Source organism: Brachyhypopomus gauderio, chromosome 15 (genome assembly GCF_052324685.1).
Source record: "Brachyhypopomus gauderio isolate BG-103 chromosome 15, BGAUD_0.2, whole genome shotgun sequence".
Lineage (NCBI taxonomy): Eukaryota > Metazoa > Chordata > Actinopteri > Gymnotiformes > Hypopomidae > Brachyhypopomus > Brachyhypopomus gauderio.
Window position 1 is genome coordinate 717,336 of NC_135225.1, and position 24,707 is coordinate 742,042.

Below are 24,707 nucleotides of genomic sequence, written 5' to 3' on the forward strand. Positions count from 1 at the left end.
AGAGAGGGAGGGAGCGACCTACCTACCTACCTAAAATGGTTTAGGAGAACCCTTTGGTCTTATTTAAACTTGGTTCTTGGAAGAAAATTGTTTTAAATGAATATGTAGGCTAAGAATATGTAAGGAGATAAGAAACTGACATTGCTATGTATAAACAGATTAATCAAATTAATATTAAAGAAGGTCCTAAAATATCTTTAAATATCCTAAATATGGTCCTAAAATAAACTACCTTGCCAAAAGTATTCACTCACCTACCTTGACTCACATATGAGCTTAAGTAACATCCCATTCCTAATCTATAGGGTTCAATATGACGTTGGTCCACCCTTTGCAACTAGAACAGATTCAACTCTTCTGGGAAGGCTGTCCACAAGGTTTAGGAGTGTGAGTGTGTTTATGGGGATTTTTGACCATTCTTCCAGAAGTGCATGTGTGAGGTCACATACTGATGTTGAACGAGAAGGCCTGGCTCTCAGTCTCCGCTATAATTCATCCCAAAGGTGTTTTATTGGGTTGAGGTCAGGACTCTGTGGATTAACACCATCCATGTCTTTATGAACCTTGCTGGAAGAGGAAGGGGTCAGCTGCAAAATGGTCCCACAAAATTGGGAGCTTGGAATTGTCCAAATTGTCTTGGTATGTATTCAGAGATCCTTTCACTGGAACTAAGGGGCCAAGCCCAGTTCCTGAAAAAACAACCCCACACCATAATCTCCTCTCCACCAAACTTCACACTTGGCACAATGCAATTAGACAAGTAACGTTCTCCTGGCAACCGCCAAACCATCAGATTGCCAGATGGAGAAGCGTGATTCATCACTCCAGAGAACACACCTCCACTGCTCTAGAGTCCAGTGGCAGTGTGCTTTACACCACTGCATTCGATGCTTTGCATTACACTTGGTGATGTATGGCTTGGATGCAGCTGCGTAACTATGGAAACCCATTTCATGAAGCTCTCTGCACAGTGTTCTTGAGCTAATCTGAAGGCCACGTGAAGTTTGGATGTCTGTAGTGATTGACTCTGCAGAAAGTTAGTGACCTCTTCACACTGTGCGCTTCAGCATCCACTGACAGTTTACGTGGACTAACACTTTGTGTCTTCAGTTACTGTTGTTCCCAAACACGTCCATTTTCTTATAATACAGCTGACAGTTGAGTGTGGAATATTTATGAGCGAGGAAATTTCATGACTGGATTTGTTGCATATAAACAGTTCCACGCTGGAATTCACTGAGCTCCTGAGAGAGCGACCAATTCTTTCACAAATGTTTGTAAAAACAGTCTACATGCGGTTAGGGAACTGGTCTTGTGACCGGAAGGTTGTGGGTTCGATTCCCAGACCTAAGGCCATGACTGAAGTGCCCTTGAGCAAGGCAACTAACCCCAACTGCTCCCCGGGCGCCGGGCTAGGGCTGCCCACCGCTCTGGGCACGTGTGATCCACAGCCCCCTAGTAATCACTAGTGTGTGTGTGTGTGTGTGTGTGTGTGTGTGTGTGTGTGTGTGTGTGTGTGTGTGTGTGTGTGTGTTCTGACTGCACAGATGGGTAAAAGCGGAGGACAAATTTCAATTGGGGTGTAAAAAAAATCACAATTGACAAAATATGGCACATGTGGCTATGGAAGTGAATTGGATGGGTGAGCGAATACTTTTGACAATATAGTGTATTTCTAAATATGTTCCTAAATATGTCTAAAACCAAAGACCTGCTGGTTGATGAGGTATGAAGGAACTCTTGGTGATCAGACCTGATTTTTCATGGTCAGGTGGTAGAAACTGAAATTACTTGGAAGGCCACAGTGAACAACCATTTCAGTCTCTAGTCTAGAGGTAAGACTACGTAACCTTAATAACCTCTACAATAGCAAAAATGTCCAAGATGCTTTCTGTTTTTCATGTGGGCTTTAAACATTTGGCATGGGGATGTTCCAGTTCTGAAAACTATGACCGAAAACGTGAACCTTCTCCATCACTGTGGGTTCTTGGGTTTTATAACCTCACAGCAGAACAGACAAATGGCTGGACAGAACTGTGAGCTCTGTCTCAAAGGCCATTGGTAGATATTTCAGCATCTCTGATATTTTCACAGAGCACATGAGGGCACCTGAGGCCCCTGAACACACCCGGCTAGCACCTGGCTAGCACCCAGCTAGCAAGGTCCCTCCAAGAGAAGGATCAGGGTCACTAAAGATTAGGATGGAAAATAATACAGGATTATACTGTAAAATAGCTTGCTGGTAGTTTAGTCTACTTCTTTGGATCTACTGTGTTCTCCAGCTTGTTTGTGAGTATAGTTCAGTATAGTGTAGAGTATAGTTCTGTCCGAGCCTTGTGTTGACACCTGGGAGTGTGTAGCCCATGTCAACCTGGTGTTGTGTGTTGAATCTTGTCTGAGCCCCAGTACTAGCCTGACTGGGTGCTGGGTGTGTTGAGGGACTCACATGACCAGGGAGCAACGTAAGAAAACATCCTGGTGTTAAACCTGGAAACTCTTAAAGGGCAGTGGAGGAAATGAGCGACAGCAATGACCTGAATAAAGAAGAAACTCCACTACTCCCGACATGTAGATACTGCGTTAGAGTAGCCACCATGCCACAGAGTAACGGAGCGTTTGATGCTAGTAACAGATAGTTAAACCAGAGGTTTGTTTTTATTAGCTGTGTATGTACAGTGTTTTCATATACTTGGACCAATGTGCCAAGTATAACATTTCTGTGGTGTTTATTCGCTCTGATAATACGAGTCGTGTTTCTGTGGTGTTTATTTGCTGTGATAATACGAGTCGTGTTTCGATGGTGTTTATTCACTGTGATAATACGAGCCGTATTTCTGTGGTGTTTATTCGCTGTGATAATACGAGCCGTATTTCTGTGGTGTTTATTCGCTCTGATAATACGAGTCGTCTTTCTGTGGTGTTTATTCGCTGTGATAATACGAGCTGTTTTCTACAGATGCGAAACATAACGGAGACTCTGATGAAACCCTTGGAGAAGTTTCGTAAAGAGCAGCTGGGCTCCGCCAAGGTGATGCCCCCTGGATGGCCTAAAATATGTAAAATGTGATGAATGAATATATGAATATATTATATGGAAATCATACTCTTTCTAACTGAGGCACATCTGTCTTAGTGCAACACACCATTCAACCATTTAAATATGAAACTTTGCCTGTTGTACACATGTAGATGCTAAACAACTAATACTGCTCTCAGTATCAGGAAAATATCATAAAACAACATATGCAGGTGCTGTTTCTGGGAGTTTCATTGTCTCTTTCATAGAATGACCACTGCAAAGATGACTGGCTGGTTATTAAGAATATATGAAGTAATGTTCAAATCATCTAATTTCTTCTTCCCAATGAATCCGTTTGCAGGCAGAGAGGAAGAAGTTTGAGAAGGAAACGGAGAAGTACTACACTACTCTGGAGAAACTTCTCAACATGTCTGCCAAAAAGAAAGAACCTCAGCTGCAGGAGGTAGAACATCTCTCTCTCTCTCTCTCTCTCTCTCTCTCTCTCTCTCTCTCTCTCTCTCTCTCCTCTCTCTCTCTCTCTCTCTCTCTCTCTCTCTCTCTCTCTCTCTCTCTCTGTGTCTTATCTGTTTTGATAATTTGATGTGGTAATACTCATTTTATCCCGATGATCAGATCTAATTAGAAATAAATAAATAGAATAAATCCCTGCCTACAGTGTGGAGTGAAACATGAGTCCTTGTCTAATATGACCTTGGGACACTTGTCCTTGTTAAAGCATGTCTTTGTTAGAGACTCCCAGTTGGCTTTGTTATATACACTTAATGCAGGAAGCACTTGAAACTGTTGACGTCTTTATGACAAGTTGGTCATGTTCTTGACTGTGTATCATGTGTATAACATGTTCATGTGTATCATGTGTATAACATGTTCATGTGTATCATGTGTATAACATGTTCATGTGTATCATGTGTATAACATGTTCATGTGTATCATGTGTATAACATGTTCATGTGGTTCAGGTGTATAACATGTTCATGTGGTTCAGGTGTATAACATGTTCACGTGTATCATGTGTATAACAGGTTCATATGTATAACATGTTCATGTGGTTCATGTGTATATGGTGGTGAGAATCTTAAGGGCTCTAATGTAGTGGTAGTAATAATTATGTCTTCATACATAAATGCAAATCGAAGTTGTTGATTGAGGATTAAATGACAGTAGAAGCCTAAAGGTTTAGCACATTAGCACAGCACACACCATGGACAAAGAATACTGGACAAAGAATACGTACACACACACTAGTTACCACAGCACACACCAGGGACAGAGAACACATACACACACCACACCAGTTAGCACAGCACACAGCATGGACAGAGAACACACACACACACACACACACACCAGTTAGCACAGCACACAGCATGGACAGAGAACACACACACACACACACACACACTAGTTACCACAGCACACACCATGGACAGAGAATACGCACACACACCAGTTACCACAGCACACACCAGGGACAGAGAACACACACACACACACACACCAGTTACCACAGCACACACCATGGACAGAGAACACGCACACACCAGGGACGGAGAACACACACACCCCAGTTACCACAGCACACACCAGGGACAGAGAACACACACACACCAGTTACCACAGCACACACCAGGGACAGAGATTGCATGCACGCGTGCGTACACACACACACACACACACACACACACACACACACAGAGCAGTGGACAGGCACCTGCTGCAGCTCCCAAGGAGCAGTTGGGGAGGGGGGGGTTGGAGGCATCGCTCAGGGGCAGTTAGGGGCTCGGGGGGCAATCCAGCCATGGCTCCTGCTGGTTCAGGAGATTAAAACCGCCTCTCTCTCACTTCACGTCTCACTTCAGGTCTCTCTCTCTCTCTCTCTCTCTCTCTCTCTCTCTCTCTCTCTCTCTCTCTCTCTCTCTCTCTCTCTCTCTCTCTCTCTCTCTCTCTCTCTCTCCTCTCTCTCTCTCTCTCTCTCTCTCTCTCTCTCTCTCTCTCTCTCTCTCTCTCTCTCTCTCTCTCTCTCTCAGGCGGATGTGATGGTGGACTCTATGAGGCTTCACTTCCAGGATGAGTCTCTGGAGTACATCTGCAAGCTGCAGGAGATCCAGGAGAGGAAGAAGTTTGAGTGTGTGGAGCCCGTAAGTGTATTCTCCTCACCCCTCACTTCACACCTCACTCCTCACCCCTCACCTCACTCCTCACCTCACTCCTCTCCTCACCCCACTCCTCACCTCACCCCTCTGCTTCTCCCCTGTTCAGTCTCCAGCTTTGCCATGTGTCTTCTGGATATTTATCTAGTCTAGTCCTCACATGCAGCCGCCATAGGAGTTATGAACACCAGAGTGTGGAGCTCAAGCCCAGATGTTTATACACACACTGATCATCTATAACTTTCACACCACTCACAGGAGAAGTGACATTGATCATCTCGTTATCGTGGCACCTGTCCAAAGATACGATATATTAGGCAGCAGGTGAGAAGCCGGTTCTTGAAGTTGACATGTTGGAAACAGGGAATTGGGCTGTCATAAGGACCGGAGTGATCTTGCCAAGGGCCACGTTGTGATGTGCGAGGGTCAGAGAGCCTCAACATGGCAGGTCATGTGGGTTATGTGGGCCTTCCCAGGATGCAGCGGTATTACCTACCAACTATGGTCCAGGGAAGGAGAGCTGCAGATCCAGAGAGGGTCATGGGTCAGTGAGACCCACTGGTGCCTCAGTAGTGAAGGCCCGTCTGGCCTGACACAGCTGCTATAGATGAAACTACGAAAAGGGTCATGCTGGTGAGATCCTCCCTGACCCCTGACCTCCAGTCAACACGCCTACGATAGGAACATGAGTATCAGTACCGTACCATGGAGTCGAGAGTGGATAATATCTCAGCAGGATACTGCACGCAAATATCATGATAATATCAGGCCCGTAGCCAGGGGGGATCGAAGGGTTCGTTCAATACCCCCGCCGCCCCCCCACCCCCCGGCCCCTCCCTCCGTACACACATGCCCCTCAAGATAGGTAGGCTATTCAATGAATGAATTGTTAATCTCCGGTGAATACACAGACGAACAAATAAGGACAGCAACAACAGACCTCACAACAAACGTATAACAGTGTTGCCAACTCTCACGCACTGAGCGTGAGACACACGCATTTGACCGTCTTCATACGAAAAGGTGTGTAACCGTGGTGATTTATTGTGAAGGTGTGTAACCGTGGTGATTTATAGTGAAGTTATGCTACTACAGTTAGAGTAGCACAAAGCGCTTTGTGTCTTTAACCTCTGATAAAGTAGCCAGAACAAGTGATTGATTAAAAAGATGGACCAATATGATCAAGCTGTATTAATAATCCTCTTTGTCTGTCTGTCTGTGTGCAACCCCCCCCCCCCCCCAGTTGTTAGCTTTCTTTCAGACTATGTTCACGTTCTATCATCAGGGATACGAGTTGGCCAATGACTTTGACCACTACAAACGAGCCCTACAGATCAACATCCAGAACGTGAGTGAGAACATGCCTTCTGTTCAGCGTCAACTGGATCGTGCTGTTTGAGACGAGGAAACTCTTGGGTTTCTTAGTCTGTGAGTTTCAAGTTGAGAACGATGTAGTGTTTGATGTAAATCGAAGAATGAAATTGTTCCAGTAAATTCCTCATTCAGCAGCTGTGCATTGTGTTTTGAAGAAATGTATACTGGTGAGGAATGAGACATACTGGTGAGGAATGAGACATACTGGTGAGGAATGAGACATACTGGTGAGGAATGAGACATACTGGAGAGGAATAGTACTCATTACATGCTCCCTAGTGGAACCTATTCTGCATTAATCTGTTTACTCCCACTGGCCTGGATTCATGTGTGCGTATTGTTTTTGTCACATGGTCGGTCACGTGACCTATTGCGACAGAGATGATGTGGTAACCTGGGTGTTGAACGTTTGGTTTGGTTAATGATTAAGTGTCTTGAATGTTCACTGCAGCTTGTTCCCTTTGTGCCTGTTCATATACAGGAAGGGAGAGGGCGGGACAGGAAGTAAAAAAAAAAAAAAACCAAAACAAAACTGAGACCAATGGAGTTTCCAGACCAGAGTGAGAGGTCTTTGTTTTCACTGGCCTTCCATTGTGTCTTATGTGTAGCCCGGAAATGTGAAGGCTGTGTGTGTGTGTGTGTGTGTGTGTGTGTGTGTGTGTGTGTGTGTGTGTGTGTGTGTGTGTGTGTGTGTGTGTGTGTTGACACCTCACTCTTGTTTACTTGGAATCAGTTAACCTGGTCTGGGAATCTGGCCCAAAAGCTGTTCCTCATTCTGAGTGCAGACGGTTAAGTGTAAAGTGGTGGTATCATTTGTGATAATAAGTAGATTCATAGAACCTGTAAGGGGGTTGCAGCTTTCGTTGGTTGAGAAAAGACGGATCAAGCAGTAGTAGAGTGTGCTGCATCATCTATATCTGGTGTCCTGCGTCCCCCACTGATGTCCCGCTCACTGTTACTGGTGTCCTGCATCACCCATTCATTACCTGTGTTCTAAGGTGTCTTATTACTTGGAATGTAAAATGACACATTTTATTATTTTTTAAATAGTTTATTTGCATTATTTAATCTTGCGTGTGCACATGTGTTTGTGTAGACACGGAGTCGTTTTGAGGGGACACGTTCAGGAGTGTATGAGCTGTTGAAGAAGATTAGACAAGCTCCACCAGAGTACAGATACACCAGCCCCATCAGCTGTGAAGGATACCTCTATGTGCAGGAGAAACGTAGGCACACACACACACACACACACACACGCCTACCTCTATGTGCAGGAGAAACGTAGGCCCACACACACACACACACACACACACACACACACACACACACACACACACACACGCCTACCTCTATGTGCAGGAGAAACGTAGGCCCACACACACACCCACACACACACACACACACGCACGCCTACCTCTATGTGCAGGAGAAAACGTAGGCCCACACACGCACACACACACACACACACACACCTACCTCTATGTGCAGGAGAAACGTAGGCCTACACACACACACACACACACACACACCTCTATGTGCAGGACAAACGTAGGCCTTCACACACACTCGCGCGCAGCGCGCGCACACACACACAGATTAAAGAATAGGCTTGCTCCGTAGCAAGGAAGCAAGGATACAAAAATAAAAAAAATAAACTTTTTTGATTCTCCTCCACAAATGCCTTGTAGATACACTCACCTGCCACTTTATTAGGAACACCTGTCCAACTGCTCATTAACGCAAATGTCGATTCAGCCAATAACATGGCAGCAACTCAATGCATTTAGGCATATAGACATGGCCAAGACGATGTGCTGCAGTTCAAACCAAGTATCCGAATGGGGAAGAAAGGTGATTTAAGTGACTTTGAAAGTGGCATGGTTGTTGGTGCCAGACAGGCTGGTCTGAATATTTCAGAAAGTTTTGATCTACTGGGATTTTCACGCACAACCATCTCTAGGGTTTACAGAGAACAAGTGAAAATATCCAGTGAGCGGCAGTTCTGTGGGCGCAAATGCCTTGTTGATGCCAGAGGTCAGAGGAGAATGGCCAGACTGGTTCAAGTTGATAGAACGGCAACAGTAACTTAAATAACCAGTCGATACAACCGAGGCATGCAGAAGAGCATCTCTGAACACACAAAACATCGAACCTTGATGTGGATGGGCTACAGCAGCAGAAGACCACACCAAGTGTCAGCTAAGAACAGGAAACTGAGGCTACAATTCAGGCTCACCAAAATTGGACAACAACAGATCAGAAAAACGTTGCCTGGTCTGATGAGTCTCGATTTCTGCTGTGAAATGTCATAAAGCACGAATCATCTCAGACTGGTTTCTTGAACATGACAATAAGTTCACTGTACTCAAATGGTCTCCACAGTCACCAGATCTCAGTCCAATAGTGCACCTTTGGGATGTGGTGGAACGGGAGATTCACATCATGGATGTGCAGCTGACAAATCTGCAGCAACTGTGTGATGTTATCATGTCAATATGGACCAGACTCTCTGGGGAATGTTTCCAGTACCTTGTTGAATATATGCCATGAAGGATTAAGGCCGTTCTGAAGGCAAAAGGGGGTCCAACCTGGTACTATCAAGGTGTACCTAATAAGGGTATAAACAAGGTGTACCTAATAAAGTGGCCGGTGAGTGTAGATCTATTTATCGTTACCATTCACCTGTGAATCAATGTAAATGAAATACTGATAATAATGATTCTGTTAACTCTAACCCATTAACCTGAACTTAACCTAATGCTAATTCTGAACCCAAATCTGTGTCCCTGTTGAAAATCTCCTGGCTTTTGAGAATTTGTGCATCTGTTAATCTAGATAGCCTATAGATAATCTCAAACTAAAGTGGAACCAAAACATTTCTCTAATCTGGCAAAAATGATCATGGACTAACAGTATGCAGGTATAAACACACCTGGATAAACGTGCCTGTATGCAGGTCTGCTTTCTGGTCTTCAGAATAGTCACATTTTAAACGTCATTCACATGCTCTGAAGAGACCCGACACGAGGAAAAATCAATTCGGCAGTCTGTAGTCATAGCTGGTCATTCAGAACCATGTAATGGATAAATAGATAATTTTAATAAATTGGTATGTTTTGAAAAATATAAACAAATGAAATAAAACATTAGATGTTTAGTAAGGGAATGTTGAATGCTGTTCTGATATCACTACCACATATTTTGATGCTGCACATTGCTTTCCATAACCATAATCACCTCACCTCACGCTGTTACAACACTGAACTGTTCCTGTCTCACCACCCACTGTTGCAACACTGAACTGTTCCTGTCTCACCACCCACTGTTACAACACTGAACTGTTCCTCTGTCTCACCTCCCACTGTTACAACACTGAACTGTTCCTCCGTCTCACCACCCACTGTTACAACACTGAACTGTTCCTCTGTCTCACCTCACGCTGTTACAACACTGAACTGTTCCTCCGTCTCACCTCCCACTGTTACAACACTGAACTGTTCCTCTGTCTCACCACCCACTGTTACAACACTGAACTGTTCCTCTGTCTCACCACCCACTGTTACAACACTGAACTGTTCCTCCGTCTCACCACCCACTGTTACAACACTGAACTGTTCCTCCCCCACCCTCCCACTGTTACAAACACTGAACTGTTCCTCTGTCTCACCACCCACTGTTACAACACTGAACTGTTCCTCTGTCTCACCTCACGCTGTTACAAACACTGAACTGTTCCTCCGTCTCACCACCCACTGTTACAACACTGAACTGTTCCTCCGTCTCACCTCCCACTGTTACAACACTGAACTGTTCCTCTGTCTCACCACCCACTGTTACAACACTGAACTGTTCCTCTGTCTCACCACCCACTGTTACAACACTGAACTGTTCCTCCGTCTCACCACCCACTGTTACAACACTGAACTGTTCCTCTGTCTCACCTCCCACTGTTACAACACTGAACTGTTCCTCTGTCTCACCTCACGCTGTTACAACACTGAACTGTTCCTCTGTCTCACCTCCCGCTGTTACAACACTGAACTGTTCCTCTGTCTCACCACCCACTGTTACTACACTGAACTGTTCCTCTGTCTCACCACCCACTGTTACAACACTGAACTGTTCCTCTGTCTCACCACCCACTGTTACAACACTGAACTGTTCCTCTGTCTAACAGTACACTGTTACAACACTGAACTGTTCCTCTGTCTCACCACCCACTGTTACAACACTGTACTGTTCCTCTGTCTCAGTCACCACCCACTGTTACAACACTGAACTGTTCCTCTGCTTTTCACAGGACCCCCACCATTTGGCTCCAGTTGGGTAAAACGTTACTGCACGTTCGTCAAAGAGCAGAAAATCCTTCACATGGTCACCTTTGACCCCAAATCTGGGGGAAAGTTTGTGAGTGATCCTTGTGTGATTTTCTTCTAAGTAAAACTTTTTTTTCTTTTTATATGATGTTTTTATTGTTTTATAAGTACTGCCTGCCCTGTGTTGACTGAGCTCTTTATAATGGCTTGTAGTTCTGGAGTTGCAAGTTTGGACTTTTTTGATGTCGCTGCATAATGTGTCATAATCTGTGTCCTCTTAGGGTGAAAGAGAATCAGTCACCCTGAAATCATGTCAGCGCAAAACAACAGACACTCTTGACAGACGTTTCTGTCTAGATCTAGAGATCACAGACCGGTATGTCATCTGTAGCCAGTCACCATATATGTAGAATGATGTCTGTCCGTTCTTATATGCAGTAATGTAGTCAGACTCCTGTTCTCATTTCCTGCTGCCATGTCCACACTGCTGCTGTGGTCTGTGCTGTGGTCTGTGGTTCTGTTTGTTGGCGACATGCAGGCTCTGATGGTGCGTTTCTGGTTCTGTTGCCAGACCGGGCACGGTGCTCACGGCCCAGGCGCTGTCTGAGGACGACCACAGGTTCTGGGTGCAAGAGATGGGAGGGAAAGAGACCGTGAGTAAAACACGTCTCACCAGGACGGGACAGGGACAGACAGACAGACAGACAGTGAGTAAAACACATCTCACCAGGACGGGACAGGGAAAGACAGACAGTGAGTACAGCACATCTCACCAGGACGGGACAGGGACAGACGGACAGTGAGTACAACACGTCTCACCAGGATGGGACAGGGACAGACAGACAGACAGTGAGTACAACACGTCTCACCAGGACGGGACAGGGACAGACAGACAGTGGTCCAGTACCAACCCTACATTTGATTTTAAAAAGTATGAGGACTGCACTTTAACTTAATTAATCTAACCTTAAACGATTCTTCTCTTGTGCAACAACAAAGTGTGTGAAAACAAGAATTTTTCCTCTCATACAGGTACAAAACCTGGGAAGAAAATATTCAAAAGAAAGAGGAAGTAAGTTTATAAAACCAAAAAACTCTTTATTCTTCCTGACATTCAGTTTTCAGTACACTAAAGAATAAAACTGTTATGATGTACAATCAGATTATTTATACTAATACTTTGCTGAAATTAGAGTTAACGTATTATCTTGTAGATCTCACTTATCAGGGATGCATTTTTTTTTTTACTTTATCACTAAACATCTCCGTACTAAACTGAATTGGTATATGACGCCACGCAGCATTGCACCTGTTTAAAGTGGAAGTTGGCGGACATATTCGCTTCCCGTGATCATGACGGTTCACATTCGTAAACACCACACGGTGTATATACAACAGACATATTCTTTCAGTTGCCACGGAGACTACATCAGTGGCCCAGCAGTCATCTGCTGTAGTCGTGTGATGTGAGTCGCGAGGTTGGGTGACTGCACCTTGCTAAGTGCACGCTAACTACCATAATGACATTCATCTACTTTTGCTCTTCTCTTTCTCCCATCATCGTGATCATCATGATCTCTAGTAGATGCTCAGCTGGATGAGGTTGGCATCAGTTTTGTGAGGAACTGCATCAATGCTGTTGAAACTCGAGGTAAACTTGTCATTTCAAATCATTCTGTAAGAGATTTGCTTAGATTGCTAAACAGAGGGCAGCAGGCTGAGCCAGATTAACCCCACAGTGGTCATTAACCCCACAGTGGTCATTAACACCACAGTGGTTAAGATCACAATCGTCATTAACACCACAATCGTCATTAACACCACAGTGGTCATTAACACCACAGTGGTTAACATCACAATCGTCATTAACCCCACAGTGGTCATTAACACCACAGTGGTTAACATCACAATTGTCATTAACACCACAGTGGTCATTAACACCACAGTGGTTAACATCACAATCATCATTAACACCACAGTGGTTAACATCACAATCGTCATTAACCCCACAGTGGTCATTAACACCACAGTGGTTAACATCACAATCGTCATTAACCCCACAGTGGTCATTAACACCACAGTGGTTAACATCACAATCGTCATTAACACCAAAATCTTTTTGGACGCACACCCATTTAGATAATCCATTCCAGTTTTGCTGTGCTTTTGCCAGTGAGAGTAAAATCTGGTCCGCATTTTCCAGCACACCTTCAGCACACGAGCATAGCATCTCCCCAATTTAGCTCAGTGGCATCTCCTAACCATTAAGACGGCCATGTAAATTTGAAGTTATCTGTAAAAATGTCAGTTGTGTGGGATTATTTTACCTCAAAGGACGACAAAGACGAAGATGTAGAGTGCAACATATGCCACAGTAAAGTCAAGGATGGTGGTAAAGCTGTAAGAACTTTTAATACAACCAATCTAATCAAGCATTTAGCGAAATACCACCATAAACAACATGAAGAGTTTCTAAATGAAACCAAAGACAAAAAGAAAGGTCCTACACAACTAACACTGGCAGAAACATTTGCGAAGCGTGACAAACTGCCACTGAACAGTGCCAAAACCCAGGGAGTTTGTTATTTATTATTTTGTCTATTTTGAGTTTATTAATTGCTAAATAAACAGGTCAGTTTCTCCTTACCAACCATTGTGTATTATTCAAACACGCCTAATTCACGCTACTTGTTATCAAGAGTAAAATGCTTTTCAACATGAGTAAGTAAATTGGCTAAATAACTTTAAACTTTAATACATGCTCGTATAGGCCATTATCGATATCGTCCGATATCTGTATCGATTCGGAAGTGCAAATAAATATCGGTATCGGATCGGAAGTTCAAAAAGCTGGATCGCGACATCCCTAACCTGTTGATCTGAATCAGTTCTACGCTCGCTTTGAGGCCCTCAACTCTGGCCCTGGCCAAATGAATGAAGTCGCAGAGAAAGAGAGTTTGCAGGACACACAGCTCACAGTGACCCCAGAGGACATGCGGAAGAACTTCATTAGAATCAGCCCACGGAGAGCAGCCGGCCCGGATGCCATCCCCAGACGTGCACTCAGGGCTTCTTCATCAGAACCTGCTGACGTGTTTGCGGACATATTCAACTTGTCTTTTGCAAAAGCACTTGTACCATCCTGTTTCAAAACAGCCGCCATTGTACCTCTCCCAAAGAAAAGCACTGTGACCTGCCCGAATGACCCATGGCACTCTCCCCAATTGTGATTAAGTGCTTTGAAAGGATAGTCATGCAAACCGTTCCAAACACCTTAGATCGTCTTCAGTTTGCGTATCGTCAGCCCGGTCCACTGATGATGCAGTCAACACTGCCCTTCACACAGCCCTTACGCACCTGGAGGGCAAGGACACGTATGTCAGGATGCTCTTCATTGACTACAGTTCTGCATTCAACACGGTCATCCCACACAAACTAATAGAAAAGCTCATCACCCTCGGACTGACGCCAGCCCCACTTTCTAACGGACAGACCCCAGTGGGTCAGAGTTGGCAGTCGATCACCCAGCACAACAACAATGAGCACTGGGTTCCCCCAGGGCTGTGTGTTGAGCCCCCTTCTATTCACGCTCTTCTCACATGACTGTGTGGCCTCCCAGAACAACACCAGCATCATTAAGTTTGCGGATTATACCACAGTTATTGGACTAATAACTGGTGGGGAAGAGACTGCATACAGGAGAGAGGTGGCTGATCTGGTGGCCTGGTGCCATGACAACAACCTTTCCCTGAATTCGTACAAGACCACTGAAATGGTTGTTGATCCCAGGAGCAGGTGCCACACTCACCCCTGTACATAGGTGAGACGAAGGTTCTCACCCTCTCCACCTGTCTCACCCTCTCCACCTCTAAGTTCTTCGGCATCCACATGAGTGAGGATCTCATCTGGTCTCACAACACACACCTCACCATCAGGAAGTCCCAGCAGCTACTGTATTTTCTGAGAAAGCTGAGGAAGTTTGGCATGTTATCCAGAATTCTCAGCACCTTCTACCAAAGGTCGATCCAGAGTGTTCTTAGCAGCTCCATCACGATCTGGTGTGGGAACTGCACTGTGCAGGACAGAAAAGCTCTCCAGCGTGTCATCAAAACTGCACAGTCCATCTCAGGAGCTGCCTACACATCACTACAGGACATTTATCACTCTAGAGTGATCAGGAGGTCCCACAACATCAGTAAGGACAGCACACACCCCCAGCACTCACTCTTCACACTCCTGCCCTCAGGCAGGCGCTACAGGAGTGTGACATCCAGGACTACAAGACTACAAGTTTCTATCCACAGGCCATCAGGGTTGTTAACCTCACCCCCCCCCCCCCCACCACCCACTCCGACTGGTTTAACTTTTTTTAATAAATATGCACCTTACAACCCCCCCCCCCATGCTGCTACCATAATGTGTACATGTCTGTGATTTGCACAGAATTATATACACGTACTTGTATACACGTACTTGCACAAATGCACATACACTTTAAGCACATTCTCAGAAGATATCTCTATATAATTTATAGTTTTTTTTAATTATTCCTACTATTTTGTCCCCCTGTATAGTTTATTTTTTTTATTCTATTTACTACTGCATTTAATTTCTTTTGTTTTTTTTTCTATAACCTAACCTGACTGGTGACTGGAGGAACACCAAAGTAAGAGTTACATTGTACAGTGTAACTACCTGTTTCTGCTGTGCACATGATAATAAAATTACACCACCACACTTAACACCACAATCATCATTATCCTTAGCCCCGGGTCATTAACACCACAGTGGTCATTAACCCCAGCCCCGGGTCATTAACACCACAGTGGTCATTAACCCCAGCCTCGGGTCATTAACACCACAGTGGTCATTAACCCCAGCCCCGGTTCATTAACACCACAGTGGTCATTAACCCCAGCCTCGGGTCATTAACACCACAGTGGTCATTAACCCCAGCCTCTGGTCATTAACACCACAGTGGTCATTAACCCCAGCCCCGGGTCATTAACACCACAGTGGTCATTAACCCCAGCCTCGGGTCATTAACACCACAGTGGTCATTAACCCCAGCCTCGGGTCATTAACACCACAGTGGTCATTAACCCCAGCCCCGCATCGTTAACACCACAATTGTCATTAACACCACAATCGTCATTAACACCAGACCCGGGTCGTTAACACCACAATCATTATTAACACCACAGAGGTGGTTAACCCCAGATCTGGGTCGTTAACACCACAGTGTTCGTTAAAGCCATCACCGGTTCGTTAGCGCCGGGTGCCTGAGACATACCCCTGAATATTTACACATCACAATACTGGACAGATTCTGGTTGAGTCAGGTTTTGAGACTATTTTTGTTTAACTTTTTAGTGAGTTAAATAAAGGATCTTGCCCTAGCTGCAGGATTAGGGTTTATATATAGTTTTAAGTACGTCTTCAGGTCACACTCAGGCTCTGGCAACAGTGGAGCGAACTGAAGAAGCAGAATGAGGCGAATAAAGAGAATCTCAAATCAACAGTTCAGTGCGGCAGGACGTTTTCTCTGGGCTGAAAATACTGCTGTTCTGTCCACTGTCTTCAGATCAGCTGTTCTGTCCACTGTCCTCAGATCAGCTGTTCTGTCCACCTGTCCTCAGATCAGTTCTGAGCAGATGCGTAGATTCATAATGAAAATCTGTTCGTATGGTGAATTGGTTTGAGTGGGTTCAGTAATGTTGTTTGCCCAATCAAAAACTGAAACTTCCTCCACTGGATTCACGTATGCTAACATCTGTACTTGAAGACTGGGTCAGGGTGACCTTATAAATCTGTAAAATATGATGTTATCATGATTGCGAGACAGGAGGCAACCCCCAACCCCCGGGCTGCTGTCTGTCAGTAAAACTGACGGCTGGTTCCGATCCTGACACGGCCACCTCGGGTCACTTGGTCCTGGTTCGTAGGAGCTGCAGTCTAGAGGTGAAGCCACATTATTCTGCAGCGCTACAATATCAGACTGATCAGCGTGTGTGTGGTGGTCTTCTCTGTAGAAGGACAAGACAATTCAACACACACGTTGTTGGTGCAACAGTCTCCTGTGTTCATGATTTACAAGCAGTCCAACTCCATCTACCATCAGCCATTTTGAAAAATGGTTCACTTACGTGTTGCGTGGACTGGAGCAGAAGTGATGAGCGCCAGGACGGACCGGGTCGGCTGTTCTGGGACCTGCTCGGTGGATCATGATCTGATCTACAGGAACAGCTCCAGGTTTCTTCTCACAAGTGGATCTGGGACGGCTTTGGGATGATTCTCCTTCTGAAACACATGCAGCCGGTCAGGTTCACGTGGATCTTGAACCTGCAGTTATGTGATCACACACTAGAGGGCAGAATCACCTCATGGTTCCTCTGTTCTTGCTTCCAACCTGTTGGACTGGGCTGAGAGACGATTCTTCACCGAGATGGACTCTGACGTTGTATTAGTGTTCACTATAAATACTATTAATACGAGTGTCTGACTGTGTGTACCTGTGTGCTCTGTGCAGGCATCAATGACCAGGGCTTGTACAGGGTGGTTGGTGTCAGCTCAAAAGTCCAGAAGCTCCTGAGTTTAATGATTGGTAAGTTGAGTTTAATTCAATGCATACTTTCTTTGTCTATCTGAATCACCTAATTGGTTTAAATACAGCTCACAATAATACAGTCTGCTGTGTGTGTGTCTGTGTTTACACTCAACCATTTTATTTTCAATATCTTCACCATAAGCTTCAAGAACATGTAAATTCTCAGAGTGTTTATGCCACTACAGCACATCCAGCACCAGTCAAGTCCAGTCTACTCGGTCCTGATCCCACCAATCTTTCATTAATGGCGTGAGGTCCACCAGTATTAGACTCTAGACTCCACATCACTGGAGCCCGTCTGGGCTGCAGGCACTATTCTGCTTGGTCTCATTGACATGCAGACACGTCTCCTGTCTGGGCCCCGTCTCTCTCTGTCTTTGTCCCGCTGTCCTGTCCTTGCAGGTGACACTTGGCTCTGTTGCCCAAGGCTGGCAGTCATATTTCCATGTGCTACATCCCCCCAACTCCAGACTCCTGCTCCCGCTCTCACAGACTCACTGTTTTTACTTGCATCTCTCTCTCTCTCTCTCTCCCTCCTCTCTCTCTCTCTCTCCTCCCCTCTCTCTCTCCTCATTCTCTCTCTCTCCTCATTCTCTCTCTCTCTCCACCCCCTCTCCCTCCCCTCTCTCTCCTCTCTTCCTTCTCCCTCTCTCTCTCTTTCCCCCACCCCACCCCTCTCTCTCCTATCCTCCTTCTCTCCCTCCCTCACCCCCCCCCCTCTCTCTCTCTCTGCTCTGAATGCCCTCCACGCTCTTAACTCTGCAGGTTCCTCTGTGCTCCTGTTAGCTGCTCTTGTCCATGCTGGAGTTTAATGGTCATTTCTGGTGACCATTATTACAAACAGAGCAGATGACTGTAGCCATGCATATGGTGTCAGTGGAAAGGATATCCATAATGTTACGAGCCTTCTCTGATCGTCTGACGGGTCTCTAAAGGTGGCTCTGTAGTAACCACTACTGACCAGCAGAGGCAGCAGTGTGGATCTTTGACCTCCCATGTCAATCCACAGCCACCTGAGATGTGGCCAGGACTCGTGACCCCCACACCGGGCCTGTTTCACCAAACCCCTCAGGGAGAGTAAAAGTGCACTGTCTCCTCTTAGAAGATGTCTGGCTTTTATTTCAAAACATCTGGTTGCTTCAGCTCATGGATCGATCTTTGTTCTTTGTCATAAACTGTTGTATCGTTAAAATAGCGAAATCTGCAGCATTCACATGTGCATCATATTCACGTGAACCTCATATGACACGTGCATCAACACGAATAACCATGTTTCACGTGTGCCTCACATCACGTGTGCCTCACATCACGTGTGCCTCACATCACGTGTGCCTCACATCACGTGTAACTCGTAATAAAGCACATAACCATACTGCTTCAGCATTTACAAGCGTCACAATTCCTTAATTACACCATGTACTTTAAAATATTGCATGTTATATACAGTTTAAGTGTTAAACTTGTTTTATCTCACCATGTCTTTTTGGTGTGAATTGGTATGTTTAGTGTTAAAGGCGTCACTTTTATCATTGAGAAATAATTTTTAGTATGCAGTGTCTAATATAACTGAAAGAATTCTCTGACATTGCCATAGTAACATTGGCCCACCAATCAAATCCAGTTAATTATCATTGCAACATAACCTTCATTCTGGCAGTTAATACCCAAATATATAATCATGTAACCATTCAAGAGACATCTCTATAACCATATATTACCATAAATAACCATTCAAGAGACATCTCTATAACCATACATTAACGTTCAAGAGATGTACACACATGAAGCACTTTGCATGCACTGCTGCTCTTCAGCCGTTCCTTGGTAGTGCTGGAATATTTTGGGTCGTGGTCTGTTGCATAATCCATTTCTGTCCCAGCTTCAACTCCCTGATAGATGGCAGGAGACTCTGAAGTTGTTGATGGGTCTGAGAATTGATGGTTCCCCTTATTAATATGGAGTCGTCCAGTTCTGGAGACAGAAAAACAGACCCAAACCTTCACATCTCCACCACCATGTGTTCACTGTTGGGAGGAGATTCTTCTCTTTATATGCAGTGTTGACTTTTCTCTAAACATGGCGTCTGTGATTGTGGCCAAATAATTCAGTTTGGACCCATCTATCCAGAGAATGGACTTCCAGAAAGCCTCTGGTTTGTCCAAGTGCTCTCTGGAGAAGTTTAAGTGGGCAACTTTGTTCTTTCTTGAGACGTCCTTCTAGAAACTCTCATGAATGCCACATGTACTGATTTGTCGCCTGCTTGTAGACACATGTACATTAATCCCAGATGCTGTCAGAGAGGTCTGCAGCTCTCTGGAGGTGATGTGTGGGTTGGTTTTAATATTTGTCTGGTGCTAGTGTGAGTTTTGATGTCCGTCCTCTTCTGGGCAGAGTTGTGGTGATGCTGAGTGCTTCATTTGTGAATGATTTGTCTTACAGTGGAATGATAGAGCTGGAATCTTTTGGAGATGCTCTTGTAGCTCCCCAGACTGATGGGCTTCACCACCTTCATCCTGATGTCCTCACATGTCTCTCTTCTTCTCTGCATTATTTCTTCTCTGCATTGTTGGTCCGTCATGCTTTATGTCTTGGGATGATGGACGTTTGGTTGGTTTCCTTTCCCTTTTAATCAGTGTGGCTCAAATCTTTTCCTAACGAAGTCTCATTTGATTGGTTTTATTAATTACTTTCACTTGAGTCTTTTACCCAGTTGACGGTACCAGTTCACCTGTGGTTCATTTACTTTTGCACTCTGCTCTGATTCCATGTTTCATGTGGTCTGCTGGCAACTCACACATTTCACTCAAAACAAGTAAATTGATTAACATAAACCTGACATTTTATAGACAAAATCTTGTGATGATGAAATAGATCAATCATTCACAAACTTTCAAGCAGCAGTGTATATGCATTATATATTTGTTGTATATGTGTTCTATCTTTTGCTTTGTCCGTCAGTCTTTTTATGCAAATATTTGTGTGTATTTCTTAGCATGTGTGTTGATGAATACTCTGTTTTCTGTTGTTAGTATGACTTCTTTGTTTTGGGTTAAGTTGCTATGGTGATATACTGGTCATGGTCTCCGCCTTCCACATGAGCAGACGTGAGCTTGTGGTGTGAGTGTTGTATCTGGTCTTTCTGCAGATGAGAAGAGTGGAGATGTTGACCTAGCAGTCTGTGAGGACTGGGACGTGAAGACCATCACTAGTGCTTTAAAACTTTACCTGAGGTAGGACAGCGTGTCTCCGCCAACACTGACCAGACTGCAGGTGTCAGGGACCGAGCTAGGCAGAGGCAGTAGATTAAAGGCCCTCTGCTCTTACGCCTGATTGGTTTAGCAGCTCTCTCCTCTTACGCCTGATTGGTTTAGCGGCCAGAAGCTTGTAGGAAGTGCGGCTGCTGTGTTTAGCACCACTAGCTGAACTTCCTCTTGTCCACAGTTGTACACAGGAAGTGCTTCGTTATTGAGGTCACATGGTCATGGGACATGAGGAGTTGCTATGGGAGGTTGACATCACGGTCTCCAGGGGAAACACTAAGAATGAACTTCCTGTGGCATTCTGTTACTGTAAATTCAGTTTTATTTATAACCTGAATCAGACGCTGGGCACTACATTCAGTTATTAGTAGAGAAAACAAAAACGAACCCTCCAGATTTAAGACCTTTCAATGATCACATGCTTTGTCGTCACACTAACAGGATCAGAAGTGGCTCATGTCAGTCACACTGTAGAATATCACCAAGTAATATCACAGACTCACACACAGTGTTTTCAGTGGTGCATGTGTGCGTCCCTAGTGTCATAACCGTGCAGGTATCCCTGTAGCACAAACATCGCACTCCTTAAACCTGTAGCGTCACACTCCTTAAACACACAGCATTCGACATTTACGACTGGTGTTGGGACCGGATTAGATGTAACGGCACCAAGCTGGTTCTCAGAGTGTGAGTGAAACTGTCCTCAGATGAACTGTGTTATCAGTGTGGCCAGTGCTGTTTATCATAGATGTGTTTGTGTGTGCAAATGTGTATATGTAGGCCATATGCAAATATATATATATATCCCTCTCCCTATACCCCCCTCTCTCCCTCCTCCTCTCCCTCCCTCTCTCTCTCTCCCTCCCCCTCTCTCCCTCTCTCCCTCCCTCCCTCTAGAAGTCTTCCAGAGCCTCTAATGACGTATGATCTATACAAGGAGTTTATTGTTCCAGCGAGTAAGTGCACATTGACTTTGATCACATGGTGTGTAAAGCAGAAATGGCTCAGATGCAGAGTTTACTCTGACAGTTTGATCTGATGTGACTCTGTATATTTAAAAACAAAAGCCATGTTTAGACATGACCAGAATGAAAGCATGTGATTTTCTATTTAAACATGTATGTACTAAAGTGTGTTAGCTGTATGTTAGATTTTGGTCTCTTTTGGAATTAGATTTAGGAAGTAACATGATTTAATATTGATAACAATAATATGATGTTATGGGAACATTTTGGGTGACAAAGCTACTGTGTTCGTGTGTGTGTCCCCGTGTGTGTGTGTGTCCCCGTGTGTGTGTGTGTCCCCGTGTGTGTGTGTGTCCCCGTGTGTGTGTGTGTCCCCGTGTGTGTGTGTGTCCCCGTGTGTGTGTGTGTGTCCGTCTGTGTGTGTGTGTCCGTGTGTGTGGAACAGAGAGCGGGAGTCCGGACGCACGGGCCCTGGTCATCCACTGTCTGGTGCATAAACTGCCCGAGAGTAACAGACGTGTGCTGAGCCTGGTCACTAAACACCTCGCCAAGTGAGTGGGGTCGTGGGCGGGGTCGTGGGCGGGGTCGTGGGCGGGGTCGTGGGCGGGGTTGGGGGCGGGGTCGTGGGCGGGGTCGGTTTGTGCCACTGAACCACCTCCTCCCCACTTCTGCATCTTTCTCATTGTCCTCATTTGTCTTTTTCTCACTTTTGTGATCTCTCACTTCTTCCCTTGTTCTTTTCACTGGAAGTTGAGACACCACACACACCCCACACACACACACCCTCTCAACTCACGCCACACACACACCCTCCACTGACCCCACACACACACGCCCCACACACACCCTCCACTCACCCCACACACCCCCTCAACTCACCCCACACACCCCCCCTCAACTCACCCCACACACACCCTCTACTCACCCCACACACTCACCCCACACACCCCCTCAACTCACCCCACACACCCCCCCTCCACTCACCCCACACACACCCTCCACTCACCCCACACACCCCCTCACTCGCCCCACACACACCCTCTACTCACCCCACACACACCCTCTACTCACCCCACACACTCGCCCCACACACACCCCGTCACTCGCCCCACACACACACCCTCACTTGCCCCACACACACACCCTCCACTCGCCCCACACACACCACCCCACACACACACCCCCTCACTCACCCCACACACACACACCCTCCATTTCACTTACATGAGTCCTTGATCGTCAGAGTCCACCAGACAGCAGAAGGACCTCTGGCTGTCTGTTACCAAGACAACAGCACACAGTCATGTGGTTGGGGGCGGAGCAATGTGGAAGTGTGTTTCTCCATCTGAATACACACACTCACACTCACCCAACCTACACACACTCACCCAACCTACACACACTCACCCAACCTACACACACACACACACACACACACTCACCCAACCTACACACACACACTCACCCAACCTACACACACACACTCACCCAACCTACACACACACACACACACTCACCCAACCTACACACACACACACACTCACCCAACCTACACACACACACACACACTCACCCAACCTACACACACACACACACACTCACCCAACCTACACACACACACACACACACACACACTCACCCAACCTACACACACACACTCACCCAACCTACACACACACACTCACCCAACCTACACACACACACACACCCAACCTACACACACACACACTCACCCAACCTACACACACACGCGATAGAGGAGCCCCCTAGTGAGGTAGAAACTTCTTGGCAATTATCATTTCTTTTTCCTCCTGTTTTAATGGGTCCGTGTGGCCCAGCAGAAGTCATTCTCTCTCCAGCAGAGTGAACCCAGGTGCATGTTGTCGTCTCTGCGCCGTGTTGATGCGTGAACTTCCTCGTGCTCAGACAGGCTGGATCTCTTCCTTACACAGAAATAACCCAGAGCAGAAATGGGGCCTTCTGGACTCCAGCCCTAATTGAACACAACTGGGTGTAATATTCAGAAGTTGCTCAGACTCTGAATACCCTGAGGGAGGTGGATGTATTTGGCTTGCCTCCCCCCCCACAGGCCTGGGGGCTCTCCCCTACGCCCGCAAGCGCTAACGCCCCCACCTCTCCACCCCCAGGCACGGGGCCTCTACAGGAGCAGGCCTAACCTGAGCATCACTGTCCTGAACAACCTCACACTGACAGGGCTAACTTAACCAGCTTTAAAAATGTACATTAAATGTACATTTAGTTTGCAAACTGGACCTGAGGTGTAAAAACAGGATGTTTGCACCACTCTTCCCACCCGGATGTACAACTAAATGAACTGGGTTTCGTTATCTGGCTCCAGTATCTGACTGGCTTTGATAAACACTTGAAATTCCCATAGCTCAAATTTAGCTTCTTTAACAGTGAAAATGATCATTGCTGCACTGTTTCTCTATGTACGGAAATGGATACAATGTTTTCTGTATACTTGGGGCTGGGGTTAGTGTTGGGGTTGGGTTAGATTGAGTTAGTGTGGTTAGTGTTGGGGTTAGTGTTGGGGTTGGGTTAGATTGAGTTAGTGTGGTTAGTGTTGGGGTTAGTGTTGGGGTTGGGTTAGATTGAGTTAGTGTGGTTAGCGTTGGGGTTGGATTAGGGTGAAGGTTGGGGTAGGTTTTGGGGTTTGAGATAGTGTTAGGGTTAACTTTGGGGTTCTAAAATAAACTAAAAAAAAATCATTTGTCAGTTGTGATTTTCACCCCAATTGAAATTTGTCCTCCGCTTTTACCCATCTGTGCAGTCAGAACACACACACACACACACACACACACACACACACACACACACACACACACACACACACACACTAGTGATTACTAGGGGGCTGTGGATCACACATGCCCAGAGCGGTGGGCAGCCCTAGCCCGGCGCCCGGGGAGCAGTTGGGGTTAGGTGCCTTGCTCAAGGGCACCTCAGTCATGGCCTCAGGTCTGGGAATCGA

The 24,707-nt window shown here is 45.7% G+C and overlaps 1 protein-coding gene across 3 annotated transcripts in view; it reads left to right on the forward strand.

Annotated features, from left to right (window-relative positions):
- The window catches only part of arhgap10 (Rho GTPase activating protein 10), a 69,700-nt gene that overhangs the window by 16,736 nt on the left and 28,257 nt on the right, over nucleotides 1-24,707 (forward strand). For 2 of the 3 annotated variants that reach the window (XM_076973821.1, XM_076973820.1), the window contains 14 exons: nucleotides 2,957-3,028; nucleotides 3,381-3,482; nucleotides 5,068-5,178; nucleotides 6,434-6,538; nucleotides 7,661-7,790; nucleotides 10,865-10,971; nucleotides 11,162-11,256; nucleotides 11,452-11,533; nucleotides 11,913-11,952; nucleotides 12,463-12,531; nucleotides 17,410-17,484; nucleotides 20,633-20,717; nucleotides 21,645-21,703; nucleotides 22,158-22,263. In XM_076973821.1, the coding sequence (XP_076829936.1) occupies nucleotides 2,957-3,028; nucleotides 3,381-3,482; nucleotides 5,068-5,178; nucleotides 6,434-6,538; nucleotides 7,661-7,790; nucleotides 10,865-10,971; nucleotides 11,162-11,256; nucleotides 11,452-11,533; nucleotides 11,913-11,952; nucleotides 12,463-12,531; nucleotides 17,410-17,484; nucleotides 20,633-20,717; nucleotides 21,645-21,703; nucleotides 22,158-22,263 (1,238 nt within the window). The remainder of the gene's footprint in view (nucleotides 1-2,956; nucleotides 3,029-3,380; nucleotides 3,483-5,067; nucleotides 5,179-6,433; nucleotides 6,539-7,660; nucleotides 7,791-10,864; nucleotides 10,972-11,161; nucleotides 11,257-11,451; nucleotides 11,534-11,912; nucleotides 11,953-12,462; nucleotides 12,532-17,409; nucleotides 17,485-20,632; nucleotides 20,718-21,644; nucleotides 21,704-22,157; nucleotides 22,264-24,707) is intronic. The other variant, XM_076973822.1, reaches the window with a different exon arrangement.